Here is a 20,602-nt window from a genome sequence, read left to right on the forward strand (position 1 = left end):
CTACGAGAAAAGAAAATTACAGACAAATATCTTTAATGAATATAGATGAAAAAAAATCCTCAACAAAATACTTGCAAATTGAATCCAGCAGCACATTAAAAGAATTACACATCATGGCCAGGTGGGATTTATTCAACACAAGAAAATCAATTACTGTAATACACCATATCAATAAGTCAAAGTGGAATAACCACATGATCACCTCGATTTATGCAGAAAAGCATTTGACAAAATTCAACATCCTCTCTTGAAAACATTTCAAAGGATAGGAATAGAAGGGAACTTCCTCACCATGATAAAAGGAATGTAGGAAAAATCCACAGTTAACATCATCCTCAATGGGGAAAGACTAAAACTTTCCCTCTAAGATCAGAAACAGAACAAGGATGTCCACTGCCACCATCATTATTCAACACTGGGCTGGAAGTTCTAGCCAGAGTAATTAGATAAGGAAAAGAAATAAAAGACATCCAAATTGGAAAGGAAGAAGAAAACCTCTCACTGTTTGCCGATGACATGATACTATGTCGAAAATCCTGAAAAATCTACAGCAAAGCTACAAGAGTTACTATATGCATACAGCAAAGTGGAAGGGTACAAAAACAACACCCCAAAATCAGTAGTGTTTTTATATACTGGTTATGAACAATCTGAGGAGGAAATCAAGAAAAAAATTCCATTTATAATAGCAACCAAAATAATTAAATATTTAGGAATAAATTTAAGGATACAAAAGACCTACACACAGAAAACTACAGGTAATTGCTAAAAGAAATCATGGATAACCTAAATAAATGGACAGGCATACTGTCGTTCATGGATTGGAAGACTAAATATAGTTAAGATGTCAATTCTACCTAAATTATTTATAGATTCAATTCAATGCCAATTAAAATGACAAGAACTTACTCTGTAGTAACAGAAAAACCAATAATCAAATTTATCTGGAAGGGGGCGGGCCGCGGTGGCTCAGCGGGCAAAGTGCTTGCCTGCTATGCCGGAGGACCTCGGTTCGATTCCCGGCCCCAGCCCATGTAACAAAAACGGAGAAACAGAATACAATAAAACAAGAAAATGTTTAAAAATGTTTCCCTTTCTTCCTTCCTTCCTTCCTTCTCTCTGTCTTTCCTTTAAAAAAAAAAAAAAAAAAAAAAAAAAAAAAAAAAATTTATCTGGAAGGGCTGGGTGCACTGAATAGCTAAAAACATCCTGAGAAGAAAAATGAAGTGGGAGGTCTCATACGAACTGACTTTAAAGCATACTACGAAGCTACATGGTCAAAACAGCATGATACTGGCATAAAGATAGATATACTGACCAAGGGAATCAAATTGAATATCCACAAATAGACCCTCTCATCTGTGGACAACTGATATTTGATAAGGTGGTCAAGCCAACCCACCTGGGATAGAGCAGCCTCTTCAATAAATGGTGTTTGGAGAACAGGAAAACCATATGCAAAAGAATGAAAGAGGACTCATCTCACATACCTCAAACAAAAATTAACTCAAAATGGATCAAAGACCTAAACATTAGAGTTAAGACCATAAAACTGTTAGAAGAGAAGGTATGGAAATATCCTATAAATCCTGGAATAGAAAGTGGTCTTCTGGACCCTCCACCCAAAGCACAAGCACTGAAAAAAGAGACAGATAAATGGGATCTCTTCTAAAGCAAACACTTCTGCACATCAAAGAACTTTGCCAGGAAAGTAAAAGGGCAGACTATGCAATGGCAGACAATATTTGGAAACCATATGTCATATAAGGGTTTAGAATCCAGAATATATAAAGAGATTATTCAACTCAACAACAAAACAAACAACCCAATTAAAATATGAGCAAAAGACATGAAAAGACATTTTTCAGAAGAAATACAAATGGCTAAAAGGCACAGGAAAAGATGCTCAACTTCACTGACTATTAGGGAAATGCAAATCAAAACCACAGTGATGTATCATCTCACACAAACTAGAATGGCTATTATAAAAAAAACAGAAAACGACAAATGCTGGAGAGGATGTGGAGAAAGAAGGACACTTATCCACTGTTGATGGGAATGTGAAATGGTACAACTGGTCTGGAAGGCAGTTTGGCAGTTCCTTAGAAAGCTAAGTATAGAATACCATATGATCCAGAATTCCCATTACTAGGTATATATTCAGAGGAACTGAAGGTAAGCACACAAATGGACAGCTGCACATCAATGTTTATAGTAGCGTTATTTACAATTGCCAAGAGACCGAAGCAGCCTAATTGTCCATCAACAGACAAGTGGCTAAACAAGCTGTGGTATATACATATAATGGAATACTACACAACTGTAAGACAAAATAAAGATATGTAACAACATGGATGAAGCTTGAGGACTTAATTCTGAGTAAAATTAGCTAGAAACAAAAGGACAAATACTGCATGGTTTCACTAGTATGAACTAATATTAATGAGTGAACTTTGGGAGTTAAAGTGAAGAACACAGGCTATCAGGAGATAGAAAGAGGGTAGAGATTGGACAATTGGTACTGAAGGAGTATGGATTGTGCAACAGGACTGATTGTAAAAATTCAGAAATGGATAGCACAATACTATCTGATGGCAGAAAATATTATAAGTACTCTGAATGAAGCTGAACATATGGTTGAGGAAGAAGGGCTGGGGGAACGTATGAAACCAGAAGGTAAGATAGAAGATAGAAACTGAGACAGTGTATCTTAGGAATGCCTGTAGTGGACAACAGTGGTGATTAGATGTACAAATATAAAAATGTTTTTCACATGGGCAAGAACAAATGAATGTCAACACTGCAAGGGACTGAAAATGGATGGTATATAGGAAAAAGTACAATCAATGCAAGCTAGGGTTTATAGCCAACAGTAACACTGTAGTATGCTTCCACTGAATGTAACGAAGGTATTATGCCAAAACTAATTATCAACATGCAGGGGGCATGGAGGTAGGGTATGGATTCTATGTGGAAGAAAAGGAAATGTACTCATATAGATAATGGTAGCAAAGGCATGTCTATTTACTTTGGATGGAATGTATGATGTGTGAATAAACTTGTTTAAAAATGAGCAGAGAGAAACAAGTGCTAGAGAAGATGTGGAGAAAGAGATGCACCTATTCACTGCTGAGAGGTGCGGCCCCTTGGAGGGCAGTGTGGTGGCCACAGGAGGCTAGGGGCAGGGCTGCGATAGGATCTTGCAACTCAGTTGCTAGGTATAGACCTGGGGGACCTGAGAGTGGGGACAGGAATGAACATTTGCACACTGGTGTTAACGGCGGCAGTGTTCCTGATTAGCAATGGATGGAGGTGGCCTAAAGGTACAATGACTGAGGAACTTCCTAGGTTATGTGGTTTTTACCGACAATGGACTACTAAGTAGCTACAAGAAGGAATGTAGTTGGCGAGGCATGTAACTAGGTAAATGCCCCTTAAGGACAATATGTTGAATAAAATGTCAAAAACAAAAAGACAAATATCTTGTCTCACTCATACAGATTAACGATAATATACAAACTCAGAGAACTGAAGTTAAGAGCATGGGTTATCAGGCTATTGTATACGTTCCTAGATTGTAAGCTCTTAGAGCAGTCACATTATTTCAGAGTTGAAACTGATATTTTTAAATTCTGAGATACTGAGCAGTGGGGACAACCAATTCAATAGGTTAAGTCCTCCATCTTGGGGCTTGCCCCTATGAAGTTTATTTCTGCAAAACAGAGGCTAAGCCTACTGATAATTATGCCTAAGATACCCACCTGAAAGCCTCTTTTACTGCTCAGATGTGGCCTTTCTCTAAGTCAACTTGGCAGGGGAACTCACTGCCCTCCCCTCTACATGGGCCATGACTCCCAGGGGTGTAAATCTCCCTGGCAATGTGGGAACTGACTCCTGGGGATGACCCGGCATTGTGGGACTGAGAAAGCCTTCTTGACCAAAAAGGGGAAAAGTGAAACAAGACAAAATAAAGTCTCAGTGGCTGAGAGATTTCAAACAGTCAAGAGGTTATCCTGGAGATTTTTCTTATGCATGATACAGATATCCATTTTAGTTTATGGTGCATTGGAGTGGCTAGAGGGAAGTACCTGAAACTGTTGAACTGTGTTTCAGTAGCCGTTTTTTTTTGTATGCCGTATAACGGGGTCACATTTAATTCTTTTTCCATGGGAGTATTCTGTTATTGCAGCACCATTTGTTGAATTTTTGCTTTTGTTCTTTTGTTTGTTTATGATGAGAAGGCTGGGAATCAAACCTGGGTCTCCCATATGGCAGGCTAGTCTTGATTCTCGGAGGAGACTGTATAACTAGATAGCTTTTACAGTGTGACTGTGTGATTGTGAAAACCTTGTGTCTGATGCTCCTTTTATACAGGGTATGGACAGAGGAGTAAAAAAATAAGGATTAAAAGTAAATAAATAAATAGTAGGGGGAGACAAAGGGTAAAAATTGGGTAGGCTGAATTCCGTGGGTCAGTGAGAGGAAAGAGGAAGGGGGAAGGGGTACGGAATGTATGAGGTTTTTTTTTCCTTTTTCTGGATTGAAGCAAATGTTCTAAAAATGATCATGGTGAACACACAACTATGTGATGATATTGTGAGCCACTGTTGTATAATATGGTTGGATTATATGTATGTGGATATTTTTTAATAAAAATATTTTAATAAAAACAAACCACAATGAAAGAGCAGTTTGCATCTACTGAGATGGCTCTAACAAAAAATGTGAACCTTGTGCATTACTGGTAGGAATATAAATGGAATAGGCAATTTGGAAAACAGTTTGGCAGTTCCTCAAAGTGTTGAACATAGAGAGAGTATATGACCCTGCTACTCCGCTCCTAAGAATACACCCAAGAGAAACGAAAACATGTACCATACATGCATAGTCCATACATGAACATTACTCATGATTGCCAAAGAGTAGAAACTACCTAAATATCAACTGATTAATGAATCAACCAAATGTCATGTATATCCATATAATGGCACATTATTTAGCAATAAAAAATTAAGAAGTTATTGATACAGCATGTATCAATGTGAATGAGCATTGAAAGTAACATATAAATGAAAAAAGCTAGATGCAAAAGACTATCTAGAATATGATTCCATTTGTGTGAAATGTCCACATAGGCAAATCTGCAGAAGACAGAAAGTATATTAGTGGCTGCTAGAACTCAAAGACAGACTTGGGTAGGGAAGGATGGACAATAAGAATGGGGAATGACTATTAATGTACGTAAGGTTTCTTTTTGGAGGTGCTGAAAATGTCCTAAAATTAGACTGTAATGATGGTTGCAAAACTTTATGAATAGACATCACTGAACCACACACTTTAAGTGGATGAACTTATGGGTATGTGAAATATATCTCAATACATCTGTTAACAGATTTACCAGTAAGAGTCTGATTCCTGTATCCAGGCTATTCCACCATAAGTCTGTATTGAAGATCAACAAGTGCACTAACGACACAGTGACCGTCTCCAATAAAGCGTTTTCTGTATTCTGCCATACCTGCAGTACACAAATTATCCACTTTTATTGGGTAGAATTTGATAATCTAAGCAAACTTTTAGAGCAAATGAAATAAAAATTAAATTTAGCAAAAAGGAAATACTATTAAGTATGTAATATGATTACCATTCTAAAAGCTCTTGTGAATCCAATGGAGACAGACATGGAGGGGAGCCCTTGTAAGGAACTGTCCAGTGAAAGAAATGCTATCAAAGCAAAAGGTGACACTAAAACAGAAAAGAGACACATTTAATTGAGGCAAAGTAATTCCTTATCATTTTTTATTTTGCCAAAAAAATGAGAACTTTTAATAGCACTTAGGCAATTAACTATACAAACTAATAAAAACCAAAACATAAAAGAACACTTGTCTGTGCAATATGATACCATTCAAATATAGAACTCCCTAATATTTTTATAAATAGATATGGTTTATAACAAAAGGTTAGTAGTTTTTATATTCTTACCTAGAGTTAGCAATATTCGTCGGACAACACCAATCTTCATGAGTCTTGTTTGTTTCTCTAAAAATACGGTCAAAGTTTGAACATCCTTCGGATAGAAAGGGTTTCTGATAATTCCAAAGATATAGACACTTTGAATTTCTCTCAGCATCCATAGTATTATAAGTAACATCATCAAAATATAGCCAACAATTGCCTGTGGACTACTTTTGGAAACGGGTGAGAAACTAGCAAAGTGATGTAGCAAACTAACTTCTAAGAGAGCCAAAACCAATATACCGACGTAGAAAAGGAATTCTTTCCATGAAAACTGTTTTTCCGAACCACTTGGTAAAGCATTAGATTTGGTTTCAACTCTGTGTCTGGTGACACTGCGTCTGAAGTCAAAAGCCATCTCCCTTAGGTTAAGACTCAGTAAGAACCCAATTCCAGTCATGAAGAGAGCCACACCGACAGTGCTGGGAATGAAATACGATGCTATAGCTGCTCCAGCAGAAAGGATGGACATCACTAATAGTCTGCAGAAGAGAAAGAGGCAAAGATATTAGTTTGAAAAGGAAAATTTTCTTTAAGAATATGTTACATGTAACTGCAATATTTAAAAAAGTTACCGTAGGTGGGTTGACATGGGTGAGCCTCCAAGCCCAAAGGCTAAAACTTGTTCGATTCCCCATAAGAAAAATGCGTCTGGTGGGGGCAGAGTCCCCAGTGCCCAGAGGAAAGGTAAAAATATAAATAAGATGTGTAAAATCTGATTAATTTGTTCTAGAACTGGTATATTGACCATAAACCTATAAGAGAAAGAAAACATTTAAATTATACAAAATAACACACAGAAAACCAAATCCATGAAAAATGAAAAACAAAACACAGTACTGCACACAGCTCTCCACCCACCCTGCCTCCAAACCCCTCAAAACAACAGGACTACGTACAGAAAGGTCTTAGTCTCAACAAAAGATTAGCACACGTAAACTGTGGCCGTAGTCCTTCTCCTCTACAGCAACTACCCAAACACAACTGTGTAAAAGCTCGGCATTAAGACAATATGTGGATTCAAGTACAGAAAGGAGGAAGAAACAATTAAAAGCCATCACAGTAATAGTAAAATTGAATTTAGGGATTTATAAAACTAAACAGAGCCCAGGGGAAAAATATTTCTTTCCTATATATTTAAATTTTGCTGACTGAAATTCCACCAATGATTCTTTAATTTTAAATTTAAAATTCCAAGTAATTGGGAAAACTAAAGACTTGCTGACATTGATATACTAATAGTTAGAAAAGGGAGCAAGCTCTTTTCTTCCTCCTCCTTTCCCCTGAATTCGGGCAGTATAATTAGTGTCAGAAGACGGCAGCATTAGGTTATAAATGTGTGTCTGTGGGGCAGCCTTGGGACTTAGCCAGCACTTACAATATAGTTTTTCTTCTGCGTGAGCAGTGGCATGAATTTGAGAACACAAATTTATATAATACAATCCTCTCACTGTCTCTACCTTAAGTAGAGAAAGTGATAATTTGGATAGTACTTACAATCTAAACATAACAATTTAATGAAAACTTTATAGCAAAGAAGGATGAAAATTATCAAAATGTTGCTGATATTTTGGAGTAAGGCTAACCAAACACCTTGGTTTGTCTGGAGACTACAAAGGTGAGTGTCCTTATGGAGTTTCAACAAAACTTACAAAAGAAAAGACTAAATTTCAAAAATTATAGTATAATTTTCTTGAATACCGAAGCTATTGGGAATCAAAGTCAACCTCTGCAACAATTACCCACTTAAGCGTCCACTGACAGCCCAGGAGCAAATGTACAACCACTCTGGATATAATGGCACAATGCGGTTGTTTACACAGATACCAGGATCACACCAACCGATGCCTTCTGCCTCAGGATGTGTGTTGTTCAGATTTGTATAAACAGAGAATTAATGACTACAAGGTTAATGAGGTGATGCTAAATTAGCTGACAATACTTTCTGTTGTGTGGTTTTAAAACCAAATTCATTTAGTTTTGAGAAGAAAACACTCAAGTAATGAAAAAAGGAAATCAAACCACATATAATAAGCCTCAGGATAGTCAAAGAAAACACACAGATTTGTACAGTTTTCTTTTATTGAAAGACATATCTCTTGCTAATATATTCAAGGATAGGATAGTCTGCATAAAAATAATGTATACACAGGAAGAATTTTACCTAAATGTAATATTATCCCCAAATTTCTTTTTGTTTGTATAGTAAATAATCAGCAATGACAGGGAAAAATATTTATAAACAGGATATCATAAATAAATATAAGTACATGTAACTGCAGTAATCAAACTGTGATGGTTCAGTTGTGCGGTAAGACTCAGCCCCAAATCAAAGATCACTGTGGCTAACCACTTTACATGGAAAACATGTAAATTCTAATGTTTCTGATAATGAAAAAGGTATTTTCTGGGGTAAAAAAAATCTCATTCTTCAAGAAAAAAACTTTTCTTTGAACCTAACAATTTAAAAATATTTCAAATTCTGTGCACCACTGAAATCCACGTCAAGAAGAAAAAAGTTCTTTATTGTGGCTAAGTACATAATTCACTTAAGCGATTCCTAAGTCTATAAGCTAAATATTGGCAGATTTACTGCTTGTCTTTGATAAAATAAAAATGCATAAGAAAACATATAAAATTATTAATACACAACTGTACTGGATAGAACAAAGAAATGGGGAAAAGGAGGAAAGATTACTATACTGTAGGGCTGTGATCTCTTCAGCTTTCTTTCACATTCTCTAAAACAAAATTAAGACAGAGTTTGATAAATCTGAACTGTCCAAATTTGAAAACTACATTCATTTGAAGAGTGCATGCAATAATTTGGCTATAGAGTAATAGCTATTGTATAAAAAGCATCTTGATTCCTAATTATTTTGTTAATCACAAGCTAAAACTTTCTAAAAATAGTATACAGGTAATTCTTCTGCACAAATATGCCATTTTTTTTTCTTTAAAAACAGATTTGGGGATGGCCTTTATTTTTTCCCTTAGTTGTAATTGAGAGAAACTTCTTTGCAATTATCAGATTTTAAATATTAAAACTATATATTAAGTTCAACTAGAAAAGCATTTTTGATACTTTTTGATTTAGGAAGGACTAAAGCAGAAAGTATGGAAAATCAAGGTAACTGAGTTTTAAATTAACTTCAATTTCTAGAAATTAAAGAATCTAGAGCATCATTTTAAAGCAAAGAGGTATTATATTGGGTGTATAATTTCTAATTTCAGAAATGGCATGAGATAGTAACTCAAGAATTTGTTTTATAAAACTAATAATTTTACAAACAAATCTTTGAAAGGAGGTCATATGTACAGACTCATTTAAGCTCCATTTTGCTGCTAACTTTTCAAAATAAAGCATTCAACTGTAATATATTTTATCGTCAAGTAAATGACAATGGTACCAGGAAAACAACTATAAGTCAAGATCCTATAAATTCATTTTCCCCTTGCATATCTGATTTAGTGAAAAATTACATGGGTATTATAGTATCCTCTGGCCATGAATGCAATACAGGTAATAGATTAAGAGTTAGGGAACAGCAAACAGATACCAAGTATAGGTCAGTTTCAATATACAAACTGGCTAAATATTTTTAAATATCTGCATGATTCTACCTGGACACTAACCTGGGAAAGAAAAAGCTGCAATCTACAGAAACATATAAAGGAAAAATACCAGAAATAGAAAAGGCAAGCAAAAATGGTTATCAATCAACTTTAAAAAAAATTTTGTTAAATATTACTGTTTCTCTTCTGCAAAAAACTGATTAAAATTCAATATTCCTTCCTAAATTGTTATTACTATTAAAAATTAGAAATGTTATTCTAGCCATCTTAAGTTCATTTAATGTATATAATATTTATGTGTATAAATTGTATATTTTTAGTCTCCCTCCCCACCCTTCACAGGAGAGTGCCATATCTTTTTGTAAGTTTTAGCCAGGCTATCTTATAGATTCAAAGCTCCTTAATAAAAGTGAAACACAGGATGGAGAAATTGCTTATTTAATTATTTTTGCAAAAGGTTTTTTTTTATTACTCTCCATTAAGTTTTTACAATTGCTCTAGTATGAAAATTTAAGAGAGATTTTTTTAGTCCTACAAGATTAATCATCAAAATAACCTATTACTTGATAGCTTAGTCTTACTCATTTTTAATCCACAGATTCATATATGTAATACTAAGGACAGCTCTCTTATCATGTATACACAAAACAAAGCAAGTTGTAAAGTATTCAGCAGCTTTTTACCTGTGTGTTAGGTCCACAGAAACAAAAATATATATATAAAGAGGTCTCATAAGCGGAGTGATTTCATAAGTATCCTGGGTTTGGAAAGCTGCAGTCTCCGTAGCTGTGTTTACGATTAATGAATATTCTCCTATACATATTGTCACCCATCCAAAGACAAACAGGAGCACAGTGCCTCCTATATTGCCGTACAGCAATGTTATTCTGTTGGGAAGTAGATACCATGTTCCAAGACCACACAGTAACCCAGCAAGAACACAATGAAAGACTGTATTGCCTATATATTTCTTGCCAGGAATTAGGAATTTGATAGTCTCGGCACCAGCACAACTTGTAAATTCATGCTCATCCTCTTCTGCTAAGATATCTGTGGTTAGTATCCTTTCCACCGTCACTGACTGGTTTCTGGCATATAAACTGGTGAACTGGATGGCAAATGCAGTGAGAAGCATTAGTCCACCTGAAAGCGCTGCAGCACAGTAGTCTTCCAGGATGCCTAGTTGGTACAGAACTGTCCCTGCTCCACCTAAAACCCATGGCATCAGAAAAAGGATAATCTGATTAATATATATGTAAGGAGGGGCACAGTAGCCTAGCTTGAGTCGAGGGCCTCCAAGAAGAGTCTGTGGAAAGCGCTTCAGAAAGAAGTCCTGCTTGTAGTCATTCAGCAGAGGCACATCTGGACTCATCCTTGTCATTCGGGACTATTCCGAAAGGCATGTCCCTCACAGTTACACAGCAGTCTCTAAGAAAACAAAAATCACTATTTGAAAATGTCAGACTTAATATGGAAACCTCCTACAAAACCCACATTTCTATCTTATCTCCTCACTTAGACTCTTTGTTCCTTTCTGGGCAAGATTTATAACTTTACTTCCCTGGTTTGTCCCAGTGTTTGACACATATTTGGCACTAAACGAACACTTGCTAAGTTGTTTTTTGTTTAACTTTTTATTTTGAAATAACTTCAAACTCACAAAACAGTTGCAAAGCATCACAAAACCCATGTAGAGAATTCCAACATAGCTAAGCTATGTTTTATTTGGAAAAACAAACAAAACAATTCATTATTCATTTATCTATAACTTAATATTTGGAATTAGGTCTTACTTTAACCTATATTTTTAGATTTGAGGTTAAACGAAAGTTCAAAAGCCAGTGCGCTCTTCTCAACTCAAATATGCTATGGTTTAAATGGCTATATACACATAAATGACTGAAAGTGGTCTGGGCTCCAATACATACAGCTTTACAGCATTTACCAAACCGGGGGGTGGACCAGCTTTGGCCCATTGGTCATGGTTTGGCAACCCCTGCTCTATAAATAAGGATATTCTCCATACAGGGAAAAGAATGGAAACAGAAACACTAAGTGCTACTTATGATCAATAATTATAGTAAATTTAGGACTTTCTGATAATTTAAAAACTCAAATCCTGTTAAAATTGGTATTTCAATTAAAATCCACACACCTGTTGGCAGCTCAGCACATAGTGGGAAAAACAATGAACTAGAAATTGAAAGACTCTAGGTGCCAGAGTAGATGCTTGTTACTAGCTATATTATCATGGGCAACCCACTTAAGTTATTTTTCATCCTCTCTTTCTAGTGTCAGTTTCCAGAATCTTTCAGAACTGGGAAGCGTGAAATGATAATTGGACTTATACATGCTTTAGTCTAACTATTTTCCTTTAAGGGTCATGAAAATCTAAGTAGCAAATAACATGGATTCTCTTCTCATATCTTTCACCTTTCCCTCTTCCTGGGATATATATTCAGCAGTTTATTCTGAAGAACAATTGCTGACACAAGATCAGCTGGCAAAGTTATTACCTTAGCAGATCATATATTGGGCTAGAAAAGAAAAATTAAATTTAAAGCCATCTTAAAATAGCCTTTCTTCCAGTTAGTTTAAATTAGTCCTTCTGCCAGTCAGTTCTACCCAACTAATAGTATCGGTCCTAGAGAGAGTCTTTGGGCATCATGAAAGCTTTGGGGGTCACCCTAAAGAATTAACACCTGACATCACTCTTTGTTAAATACTACTAGGAATATTTTAAAACAGTACATGCCTATCTTTTCATATCTTCTAGTTGCACACAGAACAAATCACAATTTTTACTCACAAAGCAAGTACTCACTAACAGAATTAGAGTACCAAATGGTACCATTGGTGACTTATGGTCAATCTCAGGGAATGAAAAGATTGTGTCCCTCCCCATTGCTTGAGGTCACCTCCTATGCTGACGTCAGGCTCCGTGCACTGCATTCTGATACGACTGCTCTGTAAAGCTATGGAGTGAGGTTACACTCCTTTGGATAGTGTAAATACTTCTGATTTCAACTATCTATGGAAGATGCCATCAGGTATAAAAATGAACTTGGATGGCTGGCCTGGGCTTTTAAGAGTGTAAAGGTACTTAAAATTTCTCTAGGGAGTTAGCTGAAAGCTGGCCCTCCTGTTCCATTAAGATAAGTCAGAACAAGGTAGGGTAGTTCACTGGAAAATGAAGTGACTAAACACACCTTATGAACCAGATTAAATAGCTATGTTATTATCCATATTCATTTCCCTTTTAGTACTTCTGAGTCTTTTGTAACATTTAGTTTAAATGTTCTCATCTATTTAGTGGACTACTCTATAATCATATTCCAAATAGTGGGCTAATCTCAAGAAGATTGAGAGCTCATACAGAAACATGGAAAGAGCTCACAATATAGTATAAAGTAAAAGGAACAAGTTGCTGATCCATTTGTGTTAAAAAAAAAAAAAAGAGTACACATGTCTGTGTGTATAATACAGTAAGGAATAGTTTGTATAAGTGTGAAAAGTTTCAGAAGGGATATTCACTAAGCTATGTGTGTGTATGTATGCATATATATTTTATACATAACATTTTGACACCTCTTCAAATTAACAAAATGACCTCCAGTATTCTTTACCCTGCATACCTACAAGCATATCCTCTGTTTCCCCCCTGGGAGCTTCTACTCATGCCCTGTCCTTTGCCTAAAATGCCCTCTCCTACCTTCCCTAATTAGTAATCTTAGTCAGCTTCCAGGAATATTTAATCCTTTGTCAAAATTCTGCAGAACACTTTAGCCTAGCTATGTCTACCTTCTCTGTATACCAAAAGCACTGTTGGTTTATACTACTCATCTTGTAATATGCATTAACACAGGGCATTTCTTGTAGTGATTTACTGTTTTCACCTCTTTACATGTTACCTTTACATACACATTTCTTTTCTCCACTGAATAGTAAAGCTTTTGTAGGTAGGGGCGCAATCTTGAGATTCTTCTGATTTCCCACAATGTTTAGTAAAGTATCTTGGGATACAAAAGTATATAATACATTTACTGCATAGGTTAAATAAGATGATTAAAGTTGGAAAACATGAGATACGGCTATTTTAAATGTAAGTTGAGGGTATTTGTCATTTGACAATTTCTTTCTGCATTCCTTGGCTCACCAAAACCAGTAAGCCCATAAGCTCCTTATTTCCAATTTTAACAATTTCAGAAAGTATCTTCATTTATTTTTATTATAATTTTAAGGAATAATAACAGCATTTACTGATGGTGCTATTGGCACAGGGAAGTATATCCCAAAGCAACATAGGAGCACGATGGGCCTGAGGAAGAAATACAGCTGTGTTTCTCTTGTGGAGAAAGAAGCAGTTGGAGAATTTTAAGATGTTAGAAGTCTAGTTTTAATCGGCTCCCTGACCTATTCTCGTTCATCACCAGGAAAGAAGCAGCTAATTCACACGCAGAGAGAAGGGCAGAGAAAACAGCCAGCACAAGAGGCAAAATGAGACAGGAACAATCAAGAATTCAGCAAGAGAAGACAAGAAGTACCAAGACAGTATAAATTCCCTCAAGCTTCAGAAATACAGTGAACGACACAGGGATAGGCATTTGAGTAAGATAAAAGCTGAAGTATACAGGATCACTTGTACCTTAGAATGTTTCCTGAAAAAGAGTCTGTGGTAAAAGAAGTTTGAGATACTGCAAACCAAACTGTCAATCTGAAGCACCAAAGCATATTAGCATTCAAAAGGCTTTGAAATATCCTTGAAGTTAAAAACACCACCACAGGGGACTTCATCAACATGTCCGCATGAGACACCCCCTGAAACACTGCCCCAGAGAGTCAGTGAATAAAATGACAAATCTGACTCGCTTAAAACTCTAGAGGATAGAAGGAACCAGAGAAGGACTCCACAAATGCTGACATGAAGAAAAAGAAAACTATCAGGTAAGAAACTGCCTTCCCGAATCCCATTCCTTCTTCCTCCCCTGACTCAGACCCAGCCAGCTCGGGAGTCCCTCAGAGACAGGGTGACCCATGTACCGTGGTCACAGGCTGTAGAGAAACCTGAAGCATATTAAAAACCTTACACACATCCAGGCACCAGGTCCCAAGTCTGCAGAGCCCCAGGGCAGAACACAAGCCACATGGGAGTAGGGCATGAATAAGGATCCCTGGGTGGGGGGTTATTGGGGGAGGCATGGCCAGCAAGTCGTGCTCTCAATCCATTTTCTATTGGCTGGACCACCTAAATGCAAAATGTACTTTTCTGAAGTAACCAACCTTTCTCCATTGACCCCAACTGGCTGCCCTGGATGGAATATGCTAATGGGGAAGAAATCAGAGGCAGAAAAAACTCAGAGAAAAAGAAAGAAAAAGAGGGAGAGCTAAATTGAGCTACTTCAAAAACTGAACTTCTGAAAAAGAGGTTCCCAGAAGTGAAAAGTGCATAAAAAACAGGGCACTAAGTGAGGAAAAGAACTTAAGCAAATCAGGGGAGCTGTAGAGAAAACTGCACAAAAACAAACAGAAAAGATCAAGATTCCTGGAGAAGAAACAGAGGAAGAATTTTCCTGGAGGTGAAACAACTGCACAGACAGTGCAATCTTAAAAACTGCACTGTAGATCCAGGATAAGAGAGAAATAAGAGCTGAAAAAAACCTGACCAGTTAAACACGGGCTATTCTAAAAGTCTAGAATAAAGTAGATCAAGCTTTATTTTACATAAGCTGTCACAGGACAGCCTTAACACAAAGCCAATCAGAAATAAATAAATGGAATAGTAACATGCCTCGATATCAGCAAAAATTCAAGCCATACTAAGAAACAGGAAGATAGGGCCCAGACAGAGGAACAAATTAAAACTTCAGAGGAAACACAAAATTTGGAACTAATCAAAGTTGTCCAAACAAATCTCCTAAATCAATTCAAGGAGATGAAGGAAAATATGGTTAAGGCGATAAAGGATATTAAGACACTGGGTAGGCATAAAGAAGAATCTGAAAGTATAAAAAGAACCATAACAGAAATTATGGGAAGGAAAGGCACAATAAAAGAGATTAAAAACACATGAGAGGCACACAACCACAGATCTAACCAGGCAGAAGAAAGAATCATAACACTAGAACATAGGACAATTGAAATCTTACAAAAGAAGATCCGATAGAGATGAGGACTGAAAATATTGAGCAGGGTCTCAGGGAACTGAATGACAGCATGAAGCACACAAACATACAAATCATGGGTGTCCAAGAAGGAGAAGAGATGGGAAAAGGTGTAGAAAGAATATTTCAGGAAATAATGGCTGAAAATTTCCCAACTCTTATGAGAGACTTAAATTTACATGTCCAAGAAGCACAACCTACTCCAATCAGAAAAACTCTTAACAGACCTACACCAAAACACATACTAATCAAAATGTCAAATGCCAAAGAGAAAGAGAAAGCAGCAAAAGTGATTAATCACATACAAGGGAATACGTAATACAACTAAATGCCAATTCATCATCAGAAACCATGGAGGCAAGGAGGCACTGGTATGATGTATTTTCTGAAAAAGAAAAACTGCCAGCCAAGAATTTCTTATCCAGCAAAACTGTGCTTCACAATGAGAGGTAGTTAAACTTATTCACAGATAAAGAGAAACTGTGAGAGTTCATCAAGAGACCCCTCCTACACAAAATACTACAGGGAGTTCTGCAAGCTGAAATGAAAACAGGAGAGTGAGGCCTGGAATAGAGTGTACCAAGGAAGATTATCAGTAAGGGCAACTAAAAGGCTAAATGAGAAGACAACAAGACCAAGGTGCCCCAAACCACGTGAAGCAAACACTGGCAAAATTGAAGGAAGCAACAGATACCTCCACAATAACAGCTGAAGACATCAGCACATCACTCTTGTCAATAGATAGGCTGTCCAGATAGCAGATCAATATGGAAACAGAGAACTTAATTAATATGATAAGCTACACCTAAAAGACATACACAAAATAATGCATCCTCGACAGCAGCACATACATACTTCTCTAGGGCACATGTCGCAATACATTTTAAAAGACTGAAAATATACATGGCATCTTCTCTGACCTTAACAGAATGAAGCTGGAAATCAACAACAAGCAGAGAACCAAAAAAATCTGAAAATACTCTGAAGTTAAACAACATGCTCTTAAACAATCAGTGAGTCAAAGAAGAAAGAGCATGAAAACTCAGTAATATCTTGAGACAAATGAAAACAAGAATGCAACATATCAAAAGTTAAGGGATACAGCAAAGGCAGTGCTGAAAGGGAAATTTATAGCTCTAACTGCCTACATTAAAAAGGAAGAAAGCACTAAAACCAAAGGCCTAACTGAACACCTGAAGAATCCAGAGAAAGAACAGCAAGCTAAACTCAAAGCAAGCAGAAGAGAAAAAATAACAAAGATCGCCACGGAATTAAACAAAATTGAGAATAGCAACAACAAAAACAACAAACAATAAAACCAAAAATTGGTTATTTGAGAAGATTAAAAAAATTGACAAACACTTAGTTAGACTGACAAAACAACATTAAAAAGAGAGAGGAAGAGAGGAGAAGCAGCAAATAAAATACAAAATGAGAAGGAGGGCATTACCATAGACCTCAAAGAAATAAAAAAGATCATAAGATGATACTATGAACAACTACATACCAACAAACTAGATAACTTAGAGGACATGGACAATTTCCTAGAAACATAAGAACAACCTACTCTAGAAGAAATAAAAGACCTCAAAAAAAAACAATCACAAGAGATTGTAATCAGTCATAAAAAACCTCCCAACACCTCTCTCTAAGCCAACTTGGCAGGTGAACTCACTGCCTTCCTCCCTGCATGGGACATGACTCCCAGGGGTGTAAATCTCTCTGACAATGTGGGACAGAACTCCTGGGACGAACTGGGACCTGGTATCATGGGGTTGAGAAAGGCTTCTTGACTAAAAAGGGGAAGGGAAAAATGAGACAAAATAAAGTCTCAGGCTAAGAGATTTCAAACAGAATTGAGAGGTTATTCTGGAGGTTATTTTTATGTATTAGATATCCCTTTTTAGTTTATGGTGTATTGGAGTGGTTGGAGGAAAGTATCTGAAACTGTTGGGCTGTGTTTCAGCAGCCTTGATTCTTGAAAAATGATTGTATAACGATACAGTTTTTACAACATGATTGCCTGATTGTGAAAACCTTGTGTCTGATGCTCCTTTTATCCAGGATATGGAAGGATGAGTAAAAAAAATATGGTTAAAAATAAATAAATAATGGGGGGTATTTATAAAAAAGGGGGGGGTAAAATAAATTGGGTAGATTAAGATACCAGTGGTCAATGAGAGGGAGGGGAAGGGGTATGAGCTGTATGAATTTTTTCTTTTTATTTCTTTTTCTGGCGTGGTACACAAACATTCTAAAAACGATGAATACACAACTGTGTTATAACATTGTGAGCCACTGATTATACACCATGTATATAGACTGAAACTATGTAAAGATTTGCCATTAAAATATTAAAAAAAAACAACACAGAAAACTTCCAACAAAGAAAAGTCCAGGAATAGATGGCTTCAAAGACACATTTAACCAAGCATTCCAGGAAGAAGTGATACCAAACCTGCTCAAATTGTTAAAAAAAAAACGAAGAGGCAACACTTCCTAACTCATTCTATGAAGCCAACATCACCCTAATACCAAAGCCTGAAAAAGATACTAAAAGAAAACTACAGATGAATCTCTCTAATGAATACAGACGCAAAAAATCTTCAAGAAAATACTTGCAAATAGAATCAAACAGCACATTTAAAGAATTACACACTATGACCAAGTTGGTTTTACTCCAGATATGCAAGGTTAGTTCAACACAAGAAATCCAATTAACATAATAAGTCACACCAACAAATTAAATAGAAAAACCAAATGATCATTGTGATTGATGCAGAAAAGGCATCTGACAAAATTCAGCATCCTTTCTTGATAAAACACTTTGAAAGGTAGGAATCAAAGGAAACTTCCTCAACACGATAAAGGACATATAAGAAAAATACAGAGCTAACATGTTGAGGAAGTTTCCTTTGATTCCTATCTTTCAAAGTGTTTTATCAAGAAAGGATGCTGACAAAGAAGCCCACTGTAACCACTGTTAGTCAACACTGTGCTAGAAGTTCTAGCTAAAGCAATTAGGTAAGAAAAAGAAAATAAAGGCATCCAAATTGTAAAGAGGGAAGTAAAACCTTCACTAGTTGCAGACAACATGACCCCATATTTTAGAAATTTCTAAAAAAACTGTGACAAAGCTACAAAAGCTAATAAACAAGTTCAGCAAAGTGACACAAGATCAACATGTAAAATTCAGTAGTGTTTTTATACACTAATGAGCTGAGGAGGAAATCAAGGAAAAAATCCATTTACAATAGCAACTAAAATAATCAAATATCTATGAATAAACTTAATCAAGGATGTAAAAGACTTATACACAGGAAATTACAAAGCATTGTGTGCTGGTTTAAAACTGTTACATATCCCATAAAAGCCATGCTCTTCTAATCGAAGCTTGTGAGGAACAGACCTATTGCTGGGTGGTCTTTGTTTCCATGGAGATATGACCCCAGCCATTCAAGGTATACACAGAAGAGAGCAAACAGATGCTTGGAGAGTTGACATAGAGAGAAGAGAGATGAAACCAAGTGACACAGATGCTTGGAGATGAAATCCAGAGAAGCTAGGTGAGGACTCACAGATACTAAGAGATAAAGCTACTGGAATCAGAAGCTGAAACCTACACCAGGAGCAAGAATTAACAGATGTCAGCCACTTATCTTCCCAGCTGACCAAAGTGTTCCAGATGCTGGTGGCCTCTCTTTAAAGTCAGGGTATCTTTCTCTGGATGTCTTAATCTAGACACTTTCATGACCTTAGAACTGTAAATGTGTAACCTAATAAATTCCCTTTGTAAAAGCCAATGCATTTCTGGTATATTGCATTCTGGCAAACTGAACACATTGCTAAAAGAAATCAAAGAAGACCTAAATAAATGGAAAGATATTCTGGGTTCATGGATTATAAAGCTAAACGTTGTCAAGATGCCAATTCTACCCAAATTGATCTAAAGATTCAATGGAATACCAATAGAAATTCTAACAGCCTACTTTGCAGAAATGGGGAAACCAATTATCAAATTTATTCAGAAGGGTAAGGGCCAAAAATATCTTTAAAAAGAAGAATGAAGAGGAGAGACTTACGCTTCCTGACTTTAAAGCACATTTATAAAGTCACAGTGGTCAAAATAGCATGGTTCTTGCATAAAGAATGACATATTGAACAATGGAATTGTTAGTTCAGAAATAGACCCCTGAGATCTATGGTCAGTTTATTTTTGGGGAAGGTTCCCAAGTCCACTCAACTGGGGCAGAAAAGTCTCTTCAATAAATGGTGCTGGGAGAATTGAATATCCATATCCATAAAAACTAACTAAAAATTGATTAAAGACCTAAATATAAGAGCCAGTATTACAAAACTCCAGAAAAAAATATAGGGAAATCTTCAAGACCTAGTGATATGTTGCTTAGACCTTACACCCAAAGCACCAGCAATGAAACAGAAAATAGATAAATGGGACCTCCTCAAAACTGACAACTTCTGTGCTTCAAAGGCCTATGTCAAAAGGGTGGAAAGGCAGCCAACTCAACGGGAGAAAATATTTGGAAACCATATATCTGATAAGGGTCTGATATCCAGAATATATAATGAAATTTTACATGCAACAATAAAAAGACAAACAACCCAATTAAAAAACGGACAAAAGATTTGAATAGGCATTTTTCCAAAGAGGATATACAAATGGCTAAAAAGCACATAAAAATATGTTCAACATCACTAGCTATTAGCGTAAGATAAATCAAAACCACAATTAGGTATCATTTCACAGCTACTAGAATGGCCTTTCTTAAGAAAACAGAAAACTATGTGTTGAAGAGGATGTGGAGAAATGGGAACAGTTTTCACTG

General features: G+C 36.2%; 1 protein-coding gene across 2 annotated transcripts in view; it reads right to left on the reverse strand.

Moving 5' to 3' along the window:
• Positions 1-20,602, reverse strand: part of PCNX4 (pecanex 4) — a 60,342-nt gene that overhangs the window by 25,465 nt on the left and 14,275 nt on the right. For both annotated transcript variants that reach the window (XM_077122473.1, XM_077122472.1), the window contains exons 2-6: positions 10,278-11,022; positions 6,594-6,773; positions 5,986-6,500; positions 5,645-5,745; positions 5,399-5,518 (exon numbers count right to left, since the gene is read on the reverse strand). In XM_077122473.1, coding sequence (XP_076978588.1) covers positions 5,399-5,518; positions 5,645-5,745; positions 5,986-6,500; positions 6,594-6,773; positions 10,278-10,975 — 1,614 coding nt within the window. In that variant the 5' untranslated portion in view covers positions 10,976-11,022. The remainder of the gene's footprint in view (positions 1-5,398; positions 5,519-5,644; positions 5,746-5,985; positions 6,501-6,593; positions 6,774-10,277; positions 11,023-20,602) is intronic.

This window comes from Tamandua tetradactyla, chromosome 12, assembly GCF_023851605.1.
Source record: "Tamandua tetradactyla isolate mTamTet1 chromosome 12, mTamTet1.pri, whole genome shotgun sequence".
NCBI classification, from domain to species: domain Eukaryota; kingdom Metazoa; phylum Chordata; class Mammalia; order Pilosa; family Myrmecophagidae; genus Tamandua; species Tamandua tetradactyla.